At 32.8% G+C, this 20,111-nt stretch overlaps 3 protein-coding genes and 1 non-coding gene across 4 annotated transcripts; 2 read left to right on the top strand and 2 right to left on the bottom strand.

Moving 5' to 3' along the window:
• Positions 1-2,276: 2,276 nt before the first annotated feature.
• ubi3 (ubiquitin) lies at positions 2,277-2,950 on the bottom strand. The gene has a single exon (NM_001346406.1). The coding sequence runs from the start codon at positions 2,897-2,899 to the stop codon at positions 2,429-2,431; it is 471 nt and encodes a 156-aa protein (NP_001333335.1). The 5' UTR covers positions 2,900-2,950; the 3' UTR covers positions 2,277-2,428.
• Positions 2,951-5,094: 2,144 nt separating this feature from the next.
• Positions 5,095-9,554, top strand: LOC101261447 (uncharacterized). The gene is made up of 9 exons (XM_004229135.5): positions 5,095-5,292; positions 5,375-5,440; positions 5,528-5,830; positions 5,936-6,191; positions 6,334-6,391; positions 8,298-8,384; positions 8,500-8,634; positions 8,771-8,903; positions 9,116-9,554. Exons 1-9 carry the CDS (start codon positions 5,219-5,221, stop codon positions 9,342-9,344), a joined length of 1,341 nt encoding a protein of 446 aa, XP_004229183.1. The 5' UTR covers positions 5,095-5,218; the 3' UTR covers positions 9,345-9,554.
• A 505-nt stretch (positions 9,555-10,059) lies between these two features.
• On the bottom strand, positions 10,060-15,808 carry LOC100736470 (autophagy 8h). Its single transcript, NM_001247710.1, has 5 exons — positions 15,775-15,808; positions 15,622-15,677; positions 14,071-14,123; positions 10,260-10,378; positions 10,060-10,157 (listed from the first exon to the last, which is right to left on the bottom strand). Exons 1-5 carry the CDS (start codon positions 15,806-15,808, stop codon positions 10,060-10,062), a joined length of 360 nt encoding a protein of 119 aa, NP_001234639.1.
• A 265-nt stretch (positions 15,809-16,073) lies between these two features.
• Positions 16,074-16,146, top strand: TRNAF-GAA (transfer RNA phenylalanine (anticodon GAA)). The gene has a single exon. It is a non-coding gene; the product is annotated as a tRNA-Phe (tRNA).
• Positions 16,147-20,111: the final 3,965 nt, after the last annotated feature.

Below are 20,111 nucleotides of genomic sequence, written 5' to 3' on the forward strand. Positions count from 1 at the left end.
CATGAATATATGATTAAAATGCAGATAAGCAAAATGAAGATAAAAAGACTCAACCACAATAAATGAGTTATAAATATTAGTAATCTGTAATTACAAAAATAATTAAATGAATATGTATATTGAGGAGTTATAATGGAATCAATATTCAACGTATCAATTGTAATTAAATAACGGGCAAAAGTTTATAGAAAGCGAAACAAAAAAAAAAGGACCGAAAAGCAACACGTAAAATGTGCAATAAGGAAAATGTAAGATGGAGTACTAATAATTGTTTCATTCATTGTCACATTAACACATAAATAAAGAAAAAAGACAATAAATTTAATTTTGGCCAAAGAATTTTCATATCATCTATGAATTCATATCTAGCTTTTATATAGTATACTCATTATGCTGATACAAGTATTTATATATTGATTATTCATATCATAGAATTTTTTAAATTTTTTAACAAATAATAGCAAAAAAAGTTTAGAAAAGATTAAATAGCATTCTTGAAAAATAAATTGCATAAGAAAATTATTTAGGAAAAATCTATTAGTAGAAATTAAATGAAAAAACATTCCAAAAGGAAAAAAATAAATCAAGAATGATATTTCAAATAAATTACATGTGGTTCCTCGCTCAAAAGTAATGTAATTTTATGTTTATTAGTAGAGTTTTTTCGTACCTTTTGAATTGAAGCAAAAGAAAAAGCCCAAAAAAAATAGAATTAACTTTAAAAAAACAACTAGTTTAGGAGAGGTCTGGTCGTATTTGACGTAAAATTCACTTTTATTCTAAATTATTTGAATGGTTAATTAGCCACAATAAATAAGAGGAATGTAATTAAGCATAAATTCACAAGAAAATTAAAAAGCATTTAGAGTTGCACATTTAACCAACACAATCATTTTGATAATTGATCAAAAAAATTCTACCATGCACGCAAATGTGGAAATTGATCCACAAAAAGGATGCCATTGGGGACTAATAACGCCATAAGACAGTTTTCCATGTCCACCACCACTTTTTCTGTGGCTTGCTTAGTGAATCGATGACCTCCTACAATCCAAACTCATACAAGGGGGATCTCTTTAGTCTAATTTCAGTTTAACTATAATTGAAGTTCAAAACTTCTCTCTGTTAGATTTGTAATTAATTGATCATGAGAAACTAGTTTATTGGGTTGGTTGGTTGGTTGCTAGGTGATTCTCAGATATTGCAATTATTGTGAGAAATTGACAAAGAACATAATCCAGAAACAATGCATATGGTGAGGCGACACAACTTGTAACTTTGCAGGCAACAAGGTTAGTTTGGTGGTAAGCAAAGTCGAATCTTCATAATACAAGTCAAGCATAACCTAATAGGCATCACACTCCATGTCAAATAAGAGCTCTAAGCCAAACAAACTTTAATAAATGGAACATAGAATTGTGACGCAGCTGTTTGCAAGCATACAAAAACTGAGCTCAAGTGATATACACCCACAGCAAGACATTAGTCTATAATGTTATGAAATCGGGTTACTATACCTACGTTGATGCCCATATTTTACTCCTCCTATTTCAATTTATATGTCGTGCTCTAGACAGACGAAGAACATATAACTGGCAATTAAAGGGAACCAACAGTTGGGAAAAAAATCAGCTAATCCCAAACAGTCCAACACAATGGTTCAAATCTTCCTATTTTAAGTGGTTAGAATCAGCTAACACAATGGGAATAGGTAGAAACTGGCAAACATTGTAACCAGAAACATATGTTGACATACATTGGTTAATAAACAAAAAATAACAAGAGAATACTGATGCAGATGGTGAAATCACTTAAATCTGCTGCTGTATTTGCATGGCAATAACCATATATGCATAAATAGAGAAGCAAGCCTGATGCAAATGATTAAACAAACACCTGCTGTATTCGCCTGGCGCTAAAAGCATATAATGCAATCTATACTACAGAATTACTAAATGTAGCACACACAACCAAACAGGCAGTCCCTTCTCAGTTCCCTTTATTTATGTTTCTCAAATTAATGAAATGCACAGCAGAGTTTCAGCATGAGGAAGTACAGAGACAAATAAATAAAAGTATAGAAACATAGCACAGGCTTAAATTTACTATTTTTTCCTATATTATACTCAACCCCATGAGCACAAGGACTGGTAAATCTCAAATTTCCTGAGAAGCATATTTGATAGTTCTATAATCCGCCAAATTGCTAATATGTTGAACATTAGACAACTAGAATGAGATAAAACTAAGATTGATATCGAAAATAGACGAGAACATTAAGCAAAAACTCTTAGTTTTGAAATAAATCAACAATCCCAAGGGTTGTCACATACATCAAAATCGAAAATCCATATAGCAAAAAAAAAACTCTAAATTACCGTTCATTCGACAAAAAGAAAATCTGATAGAGCATTGCTAAACATTAAAATCAATCGCCTCCAGCCTTGTTGTAAACGTAGGTGAGCCCACACTTACCACAGTAGTGACGGTCAAAATGGTTAGCCATAAAAGTTCCAGCACCGCACTCAGCATTAGGGCACTCCTTACGAAGCCTCTGAACCTTTCCAGTGTCATCAACCTTATAGAACTGCAACACAGCGAGCTTAACCTTCTTCTTCTTGTGCTTGATCTTCTTTGGCTTGGTGTAGGTCTTCTTCTTCCTCTTCTTAGCACCACCACGGAGACGGAGCACGAGATGGAGAGTGGACTCCTTCTGGATGTTGTAGTCGGCAAGAGTACGACCATCCTCAAGCTGCTTTCCGGCGAAAATCAAACGCTGCTGGTCTGGGGGAATCCCTTCCTTGTCCTGGATCTTGGCTTTCACATTGTCGATGGTGTCGGAAGACTCAACCTCTAGGGTGATCGTCTTCCCCGTTAGGGTTTTCACGAAGATCTGCATCTTCGTCTGGAGGAGAGAAATCAGTGGCACTGCGGCTTCTAGGGTTTCTTTTGTTGATGGAATGAAAGTGTAAGCTCTGCCAGTGCCACTTTATTAGGGTTTTACAAGCCCTTTTCTTCGTTATTGGGCCTGCCATCTTGTGCCATTTTTGGGCCTTTGGAGATGACAATGTATATTTATTGGGCTTATCTTGATTAGTTTAGGATCAAGTTACTTTTCTTTACATTAGTTTTCAATATTACGTTTTCTATATCAATTGGTGCGTCCGATACATGTATTTGTCGCATCACTCGATATATTAGATACGTGTATTTGAAATTTGTTATACATATGAAATATGTATATGATTATTCGATATTAATCTCTTTAATAAAATTTAGATCGATAAATATGTGCTTCAGATTTGGTCAAGGGTGTGCATCGATCGGTTCGGTTCGATTTTATATATTATCGTTCGATTTATCGGTTTTCAGCTTTTAAATATGTTAATTCAATAACAAATCAACAAGATATTTTTTATCAGATTTCAATTTATCAGTTTTTTATCATTATCGATTCGATTTTCAGTTTACCCAATAAGAAAATGTCCGTAAAATATTATATGTCTTCTCACTTCTCTAAATGTTTTGATATAGTAAAACAAGAAAGATAATGAGAAATTGTATCAATACGAGAAAATAGCACGAATGCTATAATTACATATTACCACCAAAATATAGTATGGAATTTTTTGTGTTAATCAAATTACTGACCTTTACTAAGATGCAAATGCTATAACCTGCCATTATAACCTAAAACTAAAATAAAACAGTCCAATAAGACTAAAACTAAAATTAAAATCAAATAACTGCAATTGTGAACGCATTACTTTAATTCTTAGGTTTTGAATAAACAATAAAAACTAGTAAATCAGCCAACTCTGAAGTTGGTAGAGTACTAATAATTTGATATAATTATAGTGTCTAATTATATATTAACTTGCTAATAATAAATAATTATGAAGGGTAAAATAAAAATTATTACCGTCTTATTGGATTATCGGTTTACCCAATAACCCAATAATAAAAATTGAAACCGAACCAATAATTCAATAATTTTTTTTATAAACCCACGAAAAAACATAAATAACCCAATAACATTTTTTCGATTCGATTTATCGATCGATTCGATTTTTTGCACACCCATAACTTTGGTTGGCCTGTTCGGTTTTTGCCCCCTAACTTTGGTTGGTCTTCATTGTCGCTAATTGTGCCCGTGATAAATTTATGATTATTGTAATTTCATAAAAGTGTCATCTACAACAATCTATCTAAATATGATCCGATAAATGACGGAACTATTTCATTTTTGCTAAAAGAAACATATTATATCATGACAAAAAGATATCATATTTATAAAATAACATGCTTAGACATGCGACTTTAAAAAACTTATATATATTTAATAGAAAATACTCAAGTATATGACATAATTACCACTGTGAACCACCATCACCTCTATCATCACAGTCACCACCGTTCATAACCGCTACCATCACACTTATTTTCTCCAGCATCATAACTATATGAATCATTGTCGTCACCCTCATATTTTTAGATGGCGCCACCTTCACCTCAAATATCAACCATTACCACTACTACAAATCTATTTCCAAAACAAACTTCGTCATCACAATTAGCAGTGATTTCTTATCACTATACAGTATTCGATCACTATTGCTAACTTCAACATTACTATTTGTTATTGTCACAGTCATAATCAATCGCCATGATCAACCACCTCCATCATCATAACCATCACCATCATCAACCACCACAAAACACATCGTTAACCACTACACATTCTTCAACCATCGTCCTCAAAACCACCAACTACTAACATAAATTAACTTCATCATTACAATCAATAAAAGCACTATCAATCGTCATTAGTTTGACGTCACCATAACACCATCAACCTCCATCATCGTAAACTATCACGATCATTATTACTAATTATTGACAACAATTATTATTATCACTATCATCATCAAGTGATAATTAGTATTTTCAAAAAATGCAATATACATATCATCACATATTATTTAAGATATGTTTTCAAACTTATATGTGTTTTTTACCTTCTTAATAATTTAGGCGCAAATTTCAAAAAACCTAAATTATTTTAATGTGTTGTTGACAACTCACACCTAAATCACATTGTTTGATTTAATCAAATTAGAGTTAAAAAGTTAGCTTATATTCTCCATTGATTTACTTATTTCGGTAAATCTACAATAAATCTAGTGTGGCAGCAGGGTTTAAGCCGAGCAGGACGGAGATGGCGGCACGCTGCAACTTCTGGCTTCCCAAGAAGAAGAGATTTTGCTCAAACGTCCTTCTCCGAGATTCACAGTCAGTCTCAGTCTCTTTAACTCTCTAAAGTTTCTACTGCCATCATTTCAATGGAAGCTTTCTTTTGATTTCAATTCTTCAGGTTCTGCGGAAACCATACTCAAAGATCTGATGGACAATGGGTTCCTTGCCCTATACACCCTTCTCAGTAATTCCCCTTTCTCCTCATCCTTCTATACATATCATATTTACTATGTTCTTCAATGTAATTTATGTTATTTGCCTTTTATAATAGCTCTGTGCTGGAAGAGAATCTGCAGAGTCATCTTAAGCGATGCCCATTTTTCAAACAAGCTCAATCTTTGTCGATTCAGCCTTTTTACCAGGAGGGTATTAATGCTGGCAAAGAAGAAGAAGAAGGGGTGCAGAATTTTAGTTCAGAGATGAAGAGGAATGCAGTTCACGGGATGACCCTTTTTGAATTCTCCCAGTTGATTAACAAGATCAAGTCTATTCATGCTTCCATATGTAGTGACATTGGTGATTCATTCAAGATTCCTCAAGCTTGTGATATTTGGACTAATCGACAAGTGGACCGGTGTTCTACTATCGTACTCTTTCGTATGTGTTGTGTGCATTTTATGTTCCCCTTAATGGCATTCTTATCTCATTTTCAAACCCCATTGTGTTGTTCTTTTTGCAGGGGTTTACCATTTCAAGAGAAACATGTAATGCAGCAGGCCTCTATTCTAGGGAATCTAGAAGAATTTGGGGTTCTGAAAAGTTGTAAGGATGATGCTGTATCAGGGCCAGTTAAGTTAGAAGCATCCGGGGACGACGATGATGTTCCCGCCGTTGTTGAATTCGGAGCAGGAAGAGGGTACTTGACACAAGTTCTGGCTGACTGTTACAGAATTAAGAAGATTTTATTAGTTGAACGCAAATCATACAAGCTCAAGGTTAGGCTAAAATCTGAAATGCTAAAGAAGCATCAAGATCATGCCTTTTCCAGCTTTTATTTATCTCTTTTGTTTTTTCCCGCTTTGCTTTATTAGAACATTATAGACACCCTGGCGTTTATGATTCGTGTATTATGTACAGGCTGATCGAAGTTTGCGACAGAAAGAGAGTGTTACGCTGGAGCGATTGAGAATTGACAGTAAGGGCTTATAAACCTTTCACTTTAACTAATAAAAAAGTTGAACTTTTTCTTTGTTCGTGTATTTTATCCCCTGCAATTTCAGTTATTTTGTTTAGGGTTAAGATGGTTTCCTTGGATACATATGTGAAGAGAACTATCTTTCTTTTAGAAAACGACATTTATTACGGTTTCACATGATAGCCAACTGAATAACTCTTGTACTACTTGAATGAATTACATATTTTCCTGCTAATTTGTTAACTGTTGAGACTTAATATGGTAGAGAGTGCATAAAGTTCAACAGATAGATAAAAGAGTGATAAATGGGTAGTCTATGAACCACTTATCACCCCTTGGAATTTAGCATACTTGTTTGTTATCCATTTTTTCATCTTGCAACCTTCACCTGATCGTTCCTATATGTATATGCAATAACAGTATATTGGATCCACAACAGTGATAGATTTTGAAGTCCCAAAATGAAAACCATGGAGCTGAGAAGATATTGAAATTTTTTTCCATAAATGAAGCATGTTTCCAGCATCATTTAGCCACATGAAAACAAGAATTAGGTCAAAGATGCATTCCCTGGATGCCTACTTAAATAATATCTTTACTTTACCTGATCAAGAAAAAATAAATGAAAACAAGAATTAGGTATTTTAAGAATAGGAAAAACTGCCAACATCATTGTTAAGCATTAGCAAATAGTAATCAGCATACAAGGATGTGAAGAGGCTTAAACGAATCATGCTGCTCGACTCATTTGATGACGGAACTGATAAGGTTAGACCAGGTTACCTGATGTATTGAGCATTATTGTAAGTGGCTATTAATAAATTCAAAGACAATAACTAGTATTCCATCAGACTTGGGTAAAAAATCACTTCTATACAGAACCTTGAAGATAGTTGAATGGCCACACATCAAAAGGAAATAATATACTGGGGAGGTTGCTGATGTGGATGAGAAAAATGTAATGGTAGAGGTGTGTTGACCATAAAATCACTGAAACGTTACAGGTGATTGTGGAGTTTTAGCTGTTCTGTAGCTTTGGGTATATACTTTGATAGTCTTCAAATCTAGCGTTGATTCATTAAGTTAGCCATGATAGTTTGTAGCTGGATCCAGAATTAGAAGAAGTCTTATATTGGATACATTTCTTTTAGATAGGATAAAGTTCCGATTTCTTAATATTTGTGTCCTGTCTGATTTTTGACATTGGATGCATTTCTTTTGGGTAGGATAAAGTTCCAATTTTCTTAATATTTGAGTCCAGTCAAATCAGATACCTAGTTTGAGATGGCAAAAGTCTTGGACCTTTTTCTTTGTGGGGGAGGGGGGACACGATGGAGGAAGTACTAAAAGGTAGGAAGGATGTTGAAGGCCTTGATGCGAAGACTTCTTAGTTTCCAGTTTTGTGAATTGTTCATTCTAGCGGTTACTAAACTTATAGTCCAAAGCAAATCTATATTATTCTTTAAACATGTGAATACATTAATTACCCTTCAGACCAAATATAAAAATAGCAAGGAGTATATAAGTTAAAAAGCACAGGCACAATAACATACAAAACAGCATTTCACCCAAATCATGGGCAGAATGACCTTTTTCCAAGTTCTTCATGTCACTAGTATGTGCTCCGAGTGTGTTTAGACAGAACGACAGTATCACAAGTGTTTCCTGTGAAATAGACTGAAAACTCTAAGAATATTGCTAGTTATATGAGTTCAAATATTGAGAGACTGACAAAATGATGGAAGCGAAATTAAAAGGCATTTCATGTTTTTGTTGTGTGTAATATAGTTCTGTGGAAAATGCTTGACTATTGTTTGAACAAAAGGTGTCTTCTTCCTCTTTCTGCACAACAGTTCATGGTTTCTCTACTTCATCACTTCGAATAAGCTGTTTTAACCATTTGCAGTTGAGGACCTAAAGTTGAATTCTGTTGAGAGTTTACAGGGAGTTCCTTATCTAGCAATTGGCAAACATCTTTGTGGCCCTGCTACAGGTACTTCTTTTCCTTGTGCTTTCAGAAGAACATGGACTGTGTGTTTTCCAGTGCATTCAATTCTTCTTCAGGCCACTGTTACTTGGCGAGCTAATACAGTAGCAATTTGATGCAGATATGACTCTAAGATGTTGCATCAGCAAACAATGCAATCAACATAATGATGCTCCTTCTGATTCGACGTGCCACCTGATCGGCCTAGCTATAGCTACTTGCTGCCATCATCTTTGTCAGTGGAAGCATTACATAAGTAATCCACCTTCTGCTCTCGTGCTACTTGCTATTGCACATATCAATTTTGACCCTGTTTTAGTATATGTTCAAAAATGCTCTATTATTAACATTACTATGGATTTGCTGAAATTCTTGAATGATGCGTTCCTCAGATAAGCGATATATGTTGGATTTGGGAATCACTAAGGATGATTTCAATGCCATGACATGGCTTACCAGCTGGGCTGTTGATGCAGATCATGGTTCAGATCTTTGTGGCACTGGGTCTTTTGATCTACAAATCAGGTATGATATTTCTATCTGTATTATTAAGAGGTATGGTCTTCCCCCCCACGCACACACAAGTAAAAGAAGAGGTTCTTCACTAGTTTAGTGTGCTCATCGACGCCTGACCTTGAGATGTAGATCATCTCAGGCACATTAGCATGGTGTGCTCTTGTTTTAATTGCCACAATTTCTTTTCTTGCTCGTAAATGGTTGTCTCTTGTGGTTCACAGGGAAAACGAGCACGTAGAATCAGATCCAAATACATATGACGTCAAAAACATGGTGAAGGATATGAAGGCTGTGGATAGAGCTGTTGTAGGATTGATGTGCAAGGATATAATAGATGTTGGAAGGTTTATGTGGCTCAACGAACATGGACTTGAATGTGAGCTTGTCAAGTATGTCCCGTCAAATATCTCTCCAGAAAACCGATTGTTGGTTGCTAGGCAGAAAAGTTGAGTGTTAACTTGCTGCTGAACACCATATTTGTATTATCATATATTTAGCTTTCTCAGACCTGCAGCTCTAATTCACAATTTGATTCTGTATACTGGATATTAGCTCCTTTTTTAGTAGATGTTTCTTAGAGGGCTCATATTGTTTTGATGTTTTCTCCCAGTTTACACTAAAATATTTTATATTTTTAATGTAACGTGATTCTTTTGTTGATCCCGTAGTCTCTTACTCTTCAATTGTTTTTATTACCATCAGCATATCAAAACTTGGTAATCTTCAACGTTGCCATACCATTTGGTTCCAACGTTCATTTAATCTCTCTTGTTTTGTTTTTTAACTGGAGAAAGTTATTTTGCTTTTCAATTCAATGGATCAAAAGATAACTCACCTCAACTATGAGCTCGTTTTTCGTCTCTTCGTTTGCAAAAGAATGTAACTTGAGAGGTAGGGAAATTCAATTGTTTCCTTCAACTTACTGCAACCTTTGTATTCTTTATTCTTCACAATGGAGGTTTACAAGATAGCCATTTTACTATAACCTTGTCACTCAACAATCACAACATCAAGTCTGAAATCCAATAGATTTAACATTTGAATTTCATTCATGAATTCAATTGACAGATATACACGTCTCTGTGCAAGAATTTACAGGATAAACAACCATGCATGCCAGACATGCAATCCAGATACCATATATTCAGTTTACAATGTACACTTTCTAAGAGTGACCACCAAAGGTTTTCTCACTGCTGTAGCACATGTAGAGGAACCCATCTTTATCTTTGGAAGATTCATACACGGTCTCAATCAAGCTTGCTGCAACAACAAAAAATCCAGATGAGATCAGTGATGGAGAAACTTATTCTTGTAATGTCATTATTACAGATGCATCTTATGAACAAGAACTGGGCATTTTACTTGTTTGAGGCAAGGTGTTATTCACAAACACGAAGAGAGCTTTTCCAGGAGCCAGATGCAGCCTGCCACTCAGAATGTGGATAAATTGTCCAACAGACATATCACGAGGTACCAGGTATCTGTAGCCAAGAAAAGATGGAAGAATTAAAAAAGAAAATAAAAGAGGAAACATTATGGACTACATGAACAACAAGAGTTCTTTTTTTTAGGGGGTTGGAGTTGGGGGTAGGGGGACTAGTGGGTTTTCCAATCTCTGTTTGCTCGTACATACAACATTGAATCAAACTACAACCTCTCCAAGAAACCAAAATCAAATTCCAAAACAGGACCTTCGGAGAGGAAGTCAATACAAGGCAAAAGCTTTCATTGCAATCTGACACCCTAAAATACTATTTAAAGTAGGGGATGGTAGAAGAATCATTTTTATGCAGGATGCCTGAGACTTTTTCCAGTGTGTTACACATAGTTGTGACCAGAGTCCATAGCTCAAGGTAGATGGCAAGAGTGTGTGTGAAGCAAGCTTCCTTGTTGTAAAGTTTCCTCATTTCAAGATATAAACCAACACTTGACCAAAAAATAAAGATAAGATCCGCTCGCTATATTTTCAAATTTTCCAAAATAAAAAATTGACTACATTTTAGTGATGGAATAACGAGGTACTAAAAGAATATCTTCAAACTAAAAGCAAGAAGTTGTAAAAGGAAAAACAAAATACTGAAAGGAAATGAACCTAACCAAAACTTGAACTAAATACTCATCAAGAGATAAATCAAATTTTTCCGTTAAAGTAAAGCAGCATATTTAGTTTAAACAAGACAGAAAGAAAAGTCTCAACGAGAATGTGACTGATATAAAATAAAGAGATCATTTTTTTGGATCAAGAAAACTGGTATCCCATCAGAAGAAATATTTTAAAATCCAACTTTATTTAAACAACCAAGAGAGAATTACTGCATTTTTTATTCTCTGTCCATCAACCAGTCCAATTTTCCTAACAAAAAGAAAAAAAATTCAATCCAGACATGATTTGACTAACCACAAAAAGCTAGGACAATTAGAGGAACATAGTTATATTAACTAAAATGTGAGACATTCAGGGATCTTTGCCTATAGAATCTATGTGAAAACACAACCGCGCACGTGTCAAACTAGCAGTCCAACCAGATCGAACTTAAGCTCAGTTAGAAGAATTATTCCTCAAGAAGAAAGTAGAGAATAAATGTGAGAATTAAGATCTACTCCTTGAGAGAGATTTATCATTCTGAAACATAAACCAAAAAGAGCAAAAGAGAAATGTGAGAATTAAGATCTATTCCTTAAGAGAGATTTATCATTCTGAAATGGAAACCAAAAAAAGCAAAAGAGAAAACAAAGAAAAGAGAGTTAAGCATCATAATATATTATTAAGTGGGAAGTCACAGACTCGAATGTTGATATAGACTTAAGTGCCCTTAAAATGTTGATGGACGTTAATACCCTTAATTACTCCTTCAACCGCAACATACAAAACGTATAATGCATGCACATCATAATGAATTATTAATGTTTGATAATGTTGGTATCTCTTCTCGACTATTAATTTAATTTGAGTAATGAATTTGGATTCATGGAAAGGTAATACCTTTTGTATTCTCACACAATCCTTGAATGTTTGCTTTGGTAATACTACAGATGGCAAGTTGAATGGTTATGTTAGAATATAAACATATTGTTTTATAAATAGATGGAGATTGAATTCAATTATCCACCAACCCTCCCCTTGTTTGTTGAAGAAGACAAAAACTGTCAGTACCTAAAGGTTACCTGCCAATACATGACATGTCTAGCAAGCTCTCGGATATGTGGGTGCCTTTGGACACTCAGTCGTCATGTATCAAATTAAAAGAACCTGTGCCAGTGAGGGGTTAATAGTCCGATACAACTATCTATCAGAGGAGCCTATACATCTATTTTTGGTTTGTGTTCAGACAAAAAATTTTCTGGTACGAAGAGTTCATTTATTTCCAGTCTTCCACGACAATGCATCAATTGATTATTTATAGATATGCAACTAATGCAAATATTGTCTTCCATACTTCCGATCATTGTTTGTAAAACCGAATTAGTTGGATTTACTTCCATCTATCCTATTCAGATTCCCAAGGAATGTACTAAAATTCGTATATCATATGGAGTGAGCTGGAAAAAATGGGTGTGGGGAGGATTTAAGTTTCCAGTTTACTAAAAGTTGGATGGAGGCAAGTAAGGTGTAAGCACAACTCAACCTATCCTGCCAGTTGTGTTTTGATCTTGATAGAATATTGGCATGATTGTAATGTTTCTATCTTAATTGTTTATCTAATATTCTCCTTCTTTTCCTATGTCTTGCAATATAGTTTAAAGTATTTCCAGTGCCATACACAATGTTGCCATCTAGCAAGTAGCTCGTGACTCATTCATCAGCACTAAGCCTTTTGATTCATTCCAACAAGTATTAGGCCGAAGAGTTGTTGTAACTAAAGCAGTCAGAACTTATTCAAGGAAAATTTTTAATCCGTGAATGGAATACAATTTTTGAGTTGAAGACAAAATCTGTGTATGTAGTCCAATGTGTATTTTAGGTTTTATCTACTTAATACTATTGTATATTCAACAAGATAACTTAAATTTGATACTATACTGGAACTATTTCAGCTGTTCTTTAAACAAACTTGAATTAACAACCTACAAGACTGAAAAGCTCATGGTCTCACTTTATGTATTTTGTCTCAAGTAGCTGATTTACTTGGTCGTATATCTCTATATATTGTGTCTCAAGTTGCTGATTTCCTTGATCATCTCTTCTCTTAATTAGGCACTTAAAAAGTATTACAACTAAATAATACTAGAGCCGTTTATCAGAAGAAGGTATATGACTATTACACTTTTAAAGTTAAATTTCTCTCTTAAATATTTATGCACAAATATGTAAATTATAAATTGTCTTGAAACTTTTAAAAAAATTTAAAAATCCATTCAAAAAAAAATTATGCGGCATACATCTAAAATCTTCACATTTTTTAACATCAATCCTTAAAGATTGCCATAAGCATGTATATCACTACAAAGATAGTAGTTCATAACAACTATAATTAAGTTCCCATTTTTTATCTCTCTTCAAAAACAAATCACCAACTCTTCACAAACATCTCACATAATGCATTTTGTAAGTTGTGAAACGGTAAAAGAGAAATATTGTTCCAATTTCTTAGAACTACACAGGCTTGCAACATAAGAACAGTTGCAAATGACGTGAATACAAGTCAATATGTTACACTATTTTATCTAAAGCAAAGTCGTAACCCGTATATCCAAATCATGATAGGCATTCAATAATTTTTCTAGGGCAGTTTCTTTCTTCACTGAGTTAGCTAAATAGTATATACAAGAACCCTTATTTCTTTTCTTCAACTTTTACTTTACAACTCAAACACAATTTATCAATGGTATTTATGTAATTTTTAAAATTTGTACTCATACGAGGTACACGCGCCGCGAGGCGCGTGCCTAAAGATTAGTTCTTTTAATATCCTTTCCTTATAAAAAAAGATATTTCACTCTTCTAAATTTACAGTTCAATTAAGGTTTGATATGAAATAATAAGTGCATCCAGAACTAAAGAGCTGAGAGAGATTCACATTTGCAGAATCTGCCATCTATAAGCATTAGATATTTCTTTGGGTGCGAATTCAAGAAGAATTTCATTAACATCACATTTATGAGTAATACAAGAAAGCACATCACTTTAGATTTTTTTGGCAGGAAACGCGACACCAAGATGATAGTTGCTTACTTCTTCTTTTCCATCTCAGGGAGGTCTGTTTTTGAATATCTTTCAGCCACCACCTACAAAAACATAAATACCTGCATGAGATGATGACAAATATGCACTATGCATGGAGGACCATCCAATAACAACCAATGGGTGAAACATGATGGTAAGTCAGAACTATTTGTTGTAAGTATATTTCTTTCTGAAAAACAAACATCCAAATACTTAAGGATAGGAAAAGTAATAGCAAAGTGTATATAACATTCTCAAAAAGGTTAATTTTTAAGCAAACGATTGCAGCCGAACTCCAGAGTATTCATTACTCAACACAAATTGTGAGCAACTATTGCTTCGACTCCTAATGTTTGATAAGATAGGAGTTTGACCTTTGATTTGGGATGTTAACATGGACTACATATAAAAAGATTTAAATTTTGAGACAAGTCAAACTTTTAAAGAAAGCATCCGAGGGGGATGTTACTTACACAGAAGTAATCCAAAACCTATATGCTACGTCCACAATCCGTCATAATCTCACAGACACCCATCTTATATAGGATTACTGATAAACGAAGTATGGTGCACTTCCATATATGGTAATATTTCATCTCCGTGTCAATATCTCAATCATCTTCTCCTATAGTTCTCTCACACGTCTTCCTTTAAGTTCCGTTTGGTGTGATCAAGTGCGTCCTTCATCATCCGAACTTTCACTCGTAGAAATTCTAGAAAAGCCTTAAATTTCTGAGATTATGTATCCAGCATCCAACCTCTCTGTATTCTATCTTCAATCACTCTACAATTTTGTTTGGCATTAGATCTCTTTAACCTTCCTCATTTCTTGAAACTTAATGAAATTATCCTATCCAATATTTGTCCAATTTTATGAAAGAGAAAGAAGAACGACAAGATCAAGACTCAAGTATCAATGTTGTTCTCAAAATTCAAGTAGACATAATCTCCTCTTAATGGTTGGAATAAATCTGTCACAGTTCGCTTTGGAAAAACAGTAGAAGCTGATAAACAAAATCACAGTTTACTTGTTAAGGAAAGAAGATACTAGGTAAGAGCCCCCTAACAAGTGTCAACCACTAATCAGAACTGTTCCAAATAATACGATGAGTAAACTTTCTGACTAATAATTTGCCACAATGATAGCGAAATCATAAAAGCTATGAAACCATAGAGATACTGAAGCATGGTGCGTATCATGCACCGAAATCCAGGATAGTCGGAACTACCAAGGTGACTCAACAATAATGCATTTGATATCAAAAATCATATTAACAAGTTAAAATTAAAGCTTTGGGGAAACTTAAGGGCTAAAAGTTGGAGATAGTGTGGGTTAGGCTAGGGAGCTGTTTGAATCAATTGAGATAGGAAAGCTAATTGTTACAAAAAAAAAAAAAAGAAGCTAACTTTAGGTCTTCATGTGCCTTAAATAGAGTTTCAACCTTAAAGTTTAAACCCGTTGATTATCTATTAAACCATGACAAATCCGTCCAACAAACCAGTGCTTAACTTAATAATTGCAACGATCATCAAATAAATTACAAAAAATACAGAACATACCGGCACACGATCAGGATATTTGGCAATTATATCCTGTGATTCCGTGAGTCTTTCATCTGCAGTTTAATCAACGAAAACGAAACAAATTGTAAGGTTCATGAGAAAGCAAAATAAAGAAAAGGGAGATTTTGATACAGAATCGGACATCATTACCATATGAATATTCATCTTTGAAGGTCTTCCCCATTTCTTTGCTTCACGATCGTGGCTATGATTTCCGTCTTTTAAAGATAAGGAACAGAAGACGTGAAAACCACCGCTATTTTTAATAATTGCTCCCCCTTGTCTTTTCGAAAATTAATTTGATCACATTAATTTCATAATTTAAAAGTTAATTTGATAAATATTTTACATATTAATATAAAAAAAATAATTATCTTAAAATGTTAGTCAATACCGTACAAAAAGAGTATTTTAATAGTATAAAATTTTAAGATGTATCAAGTAAACAAGCGGGGATAGCTCAGTTGGGAGAGCGTCAGACTGAAGATCTGAAGGTCACGTGTTCGATCCACGTTCACCGCAATTTTGTTTTCCTGTGTTTTTTCTCTTTTTTGCAAAAGAACGAATTAATTAGAATTGTATCTTTTTTCGAAACATAATTTAAAGTTATTATATTACTAAATCATATAGTTTGAATATTACGAAATATAACTTCGTATTATTATATTAATAAATAATATAATTTGAAAGTATGAGTTGTTTTGTTTAAATAACTAGAAATATGTAAAAGCGATAAAGATCCAACAAACTTGAGAGTTTCCAAATATCTTCACACGAATTATAATTATATATTTTTCCGAAACATAATTTAAAGTTATTATATAAGTAAATCATATAGTTTGAATGTATGAAACATAACTTTGTATTTTTATATTAGTAAATAATATAATTTGAATGTATGATTTATTTTGTTTAAATAACTGGAAATATATAAAAGCGATAAGATCCAGCATACTTGAGAGTTTCCAAATGCCTTCACACTACACTTCTATGTCTTATGATGTAGCCATTTGTTTCGAAATCAAATCAATAATATTTTATTGTCAAATAAAATCTTCACCGTTTCCTCTCTTACTAATAGCACATTCAAGAATTTATTAATGGTTAATGAGTCATTTTATTTTGATCCTCTAACATAAATCTTGTTATGTAATGGTTCCTCAAATATTCTTTTTGTCTTTATTTTATATGTATAGAGACATCAACTAATATTCAATGACAATGGATAATAAAATTACAATCAACTTATTTTAAGAAATGTCAAGTATTTCACATAATACTAATATTAAAATAAAAATAACAAAAAAAGTACTATAGGGTAAAATTGAACTCTAAACTAATTATATAAAGTTTGTTTGGTATTTTTACTTGACTTTGACTTAAAAAAATATACTCTTTTATCATTTGTCTCCATTGTCATTATTAATCACACTCATTTTCAACATTATCAAAGCATTGCCATTATTTATCACACTCATTTTTAACATTATCAAAGCAATTATATGATAACCTTTTTCTCATTATTCTTTTACTTTCTTTTAAAATCTAGACTACTTAAATAAAGATATTTTATAATCATTTAACTAATAGTAAAGATCCATATATTTTAAACAAAAGTTTCATGCCCCTCATCACCTCCTCCTTCTTCTAAGTGCAACGGCAAGTTCAAACAAAGTAATGAAACGGATAAAATTAACTTGCATCAATTAAAAATTAATGACAATGAATAATAAAATTACAAATCAAATTATTTTTAAAAATGTTATTATTTTTTTTTTATATAAATAAAATTTTATTAATCAAAGTGAAACATTACAAAGCAAAAAAAAAACAAGTAGTCTTAGACAAAGTCCCAAGCTTACTTGCTAACTCTATTAATCTTCAATCCTTTAATAATAGTACTATGGATATACATTTTTTATTAGTCTATCACTCAACTTCCTATGCTGAGCTCCTCTAAGCAATTTTTGTTCATTGTATATCCAGCAGTAGTTAAGTATTTATGAGCTTTAAAGGTTCTCTTAACTAGTTATGATGCTTGTTTAGCCTGTTTTCCCCATATGCCCATAATAGCTATGTATCCACTCAACCCATAGTTTATCCTTCTTTTTGCATAAATTCCACAACAATTTATCAATAGCTGCATTATTCCAGGTGAACGCTGTTAAATTTGACAAGATTCAAAAATGGATTAATGAGAAGATATGGTAGTTAGGAGGATGATTCTTCGTTGGTAGAAAAGTCAAGATAGCACCTTTTTGTAGGTGAAATTTAGGTAAACCATAAATTGATTTCACAAGGTAAATCTTGACATTTTGACATGTTGTGATGTCATGAATGACATCAATAGGACCTATAAATAGGTAGCTCCTAATTCATTTGTAATACACCTCTAACTTGCTTTCTCATCTCGTAAGACATTTGTTCTTCTTTCTCTCTTGTAGTATTTCACTTGTACTCTTTTGGAGTGAAACAAATATTGGTTGGTTGTGTCCGAGCAATAGGCAAAAGAAAACAAAAATTTGCCGAACCTCTTTAATTCCTGACGTTCTTTTTGTTGTTGTCTCATTTACTATTTATTAGCTACATTTAGATATAACAATTGTGATTCCATCACTCTCTATAATATCGACTTCCGCAACAAACACATCAAGAAAATACATACCTCCACTTACTTTAAGCCAACATAATCTTTCCCAAGCAATAAGTTCTTTTTTTGGAAGCCTCAACATTCCCTGTCCATAGAAACTTCCTGTAAATACTCTCAATAGCCTGAATAATCTCCTTAGGTAGTGCAAAGACTTGTGCCAAAAAGTTTGGATAGTAAACAAAACAGTCTTAACCAATTGGGCTCTTCCAGTATAAGAGAGGAACTTTGTGGTCCAAGATGTAATTCTACTCAGCATTCTATCAATAAGAGGCTTACATTGTACTACAGACATTCTTTTGGTACTTAATGGCACCCCAAAGTACCTGAATGATAATTCTCCTTTCACAAATTGCAACTCCCTGTAAGATTTGATCTTGGACCATTTGCTTTACTCTTCCAAAATAGACATTGCTTTTGTCCACATATGCCACCAGCCCGATGCATTAGAAAACTCCATAAAATATTTATATATTTGTATAAATATTAATTATTTTCACATAATATTAATATTTTAATAAAAATAACAAAAAGGATACTATAAGGTAACATTGAACACTCTATAAAATTTGTTTAGAATTTTTACTTGACTTAAAAAAAATAAGGACTCTTTTATCACTCATCTCCATTGTCATTGTTTATCACATTCATATTCAATCTCATTAAAGGAATTATAGGATAACTTTTTTTCTCATTATCTTTTTAGTTTCTTTTAAAAAATCTATACTACTTAAATAAAAATATTTTATTACTTCCTCTGTTCCTATTTAGTTGTCCACTTTAGAAAAGTCACACATATTAAGATAACAATAATTAACATAGTAAAGTTACAATTTTATCCTTATTTATTATGGTTTCAAAAAGGATGAATTAAAACTTAGAAATTCTCAAGAAGTTTTAATGAGGATATAACAAGAAATTTTTTTTTGTCCTTTCTTGATTTATCAAAATGGACAAGTAAATAGATACATCTAAAAAAGAAAATATAGACAATTAAATAGGAACAGAGGGAGTATTATTTAATTAATAGTAATTAAGATCCATATATTTTAGACAAAAGTTGCATGCCCCTCATCACCTCCTCCTCCTCGTAAGTGCAACGGCAAGTTGAAACAAAGTAATGAAAATGGAAATTTTTACTCGTATCAGATGTCTATATCAAGGTAAATATGCATGTTATGTGTTTAAATATTTATAGTTCATTTTATTTCATTAAATCAATAATAATGAAAATTACATTCACTTGTTATAAACACTTGATACAGATAAATTTTTTCCTAATGAAACTATTTAACCATCATTTATGTGATTTTTACTTAATTTTTGTCGTTCGCTTGATATGACTCTTATGGTTGATTGGACGGGAAAAGAAATAAAAGTAAGTATAAAATTATAGGAATCACATAGTGTGAGATATAAATTACATCTTATCCCTATTAGTTTTCATTTTACAGAAATCCCTTAAAATAAGAGAGATCTGAATACATAAGTGGTGGCTAGATACATAATTTGATTTAAAAAATAACGTAAATTTCATTTTAATTAATTGCAATCCCATAAATCACGTCTGACATGTTGTAAATAATCCATCTAATACCTAACAGATTCACAAATTTGAAATTTCACATTCATAACTTCTCCATCGAGGAACCACCAAAAAAGTTCTAAATTTAAATAACTCAAAAAAATCGTTGCAAAAGATGAATATGTCGATTTTATTGAGATTGGATGAGCGAGGTGATTTATGAAGGTTGTTGGACAATCTGTTTCACTTATGAATCTGAAGCGGCAAGATTATAGTAGTCCTTGAGTTGAGAGGACTCAAAACTTAGCGAAGATG

This window comes from Solanum lycopersicum, chromosome 1 (assembly GCF_036512215.1).
Source record: "Solanum lycopersicum chromosome 1, SLM_r2.1".
Lineage (NCBI taxonomy): Eukaryota > Viridiplantae > Streptophyta > Magnoliopsida > Solanales > Solanaceae > Solanum > Solanum lycopersicum.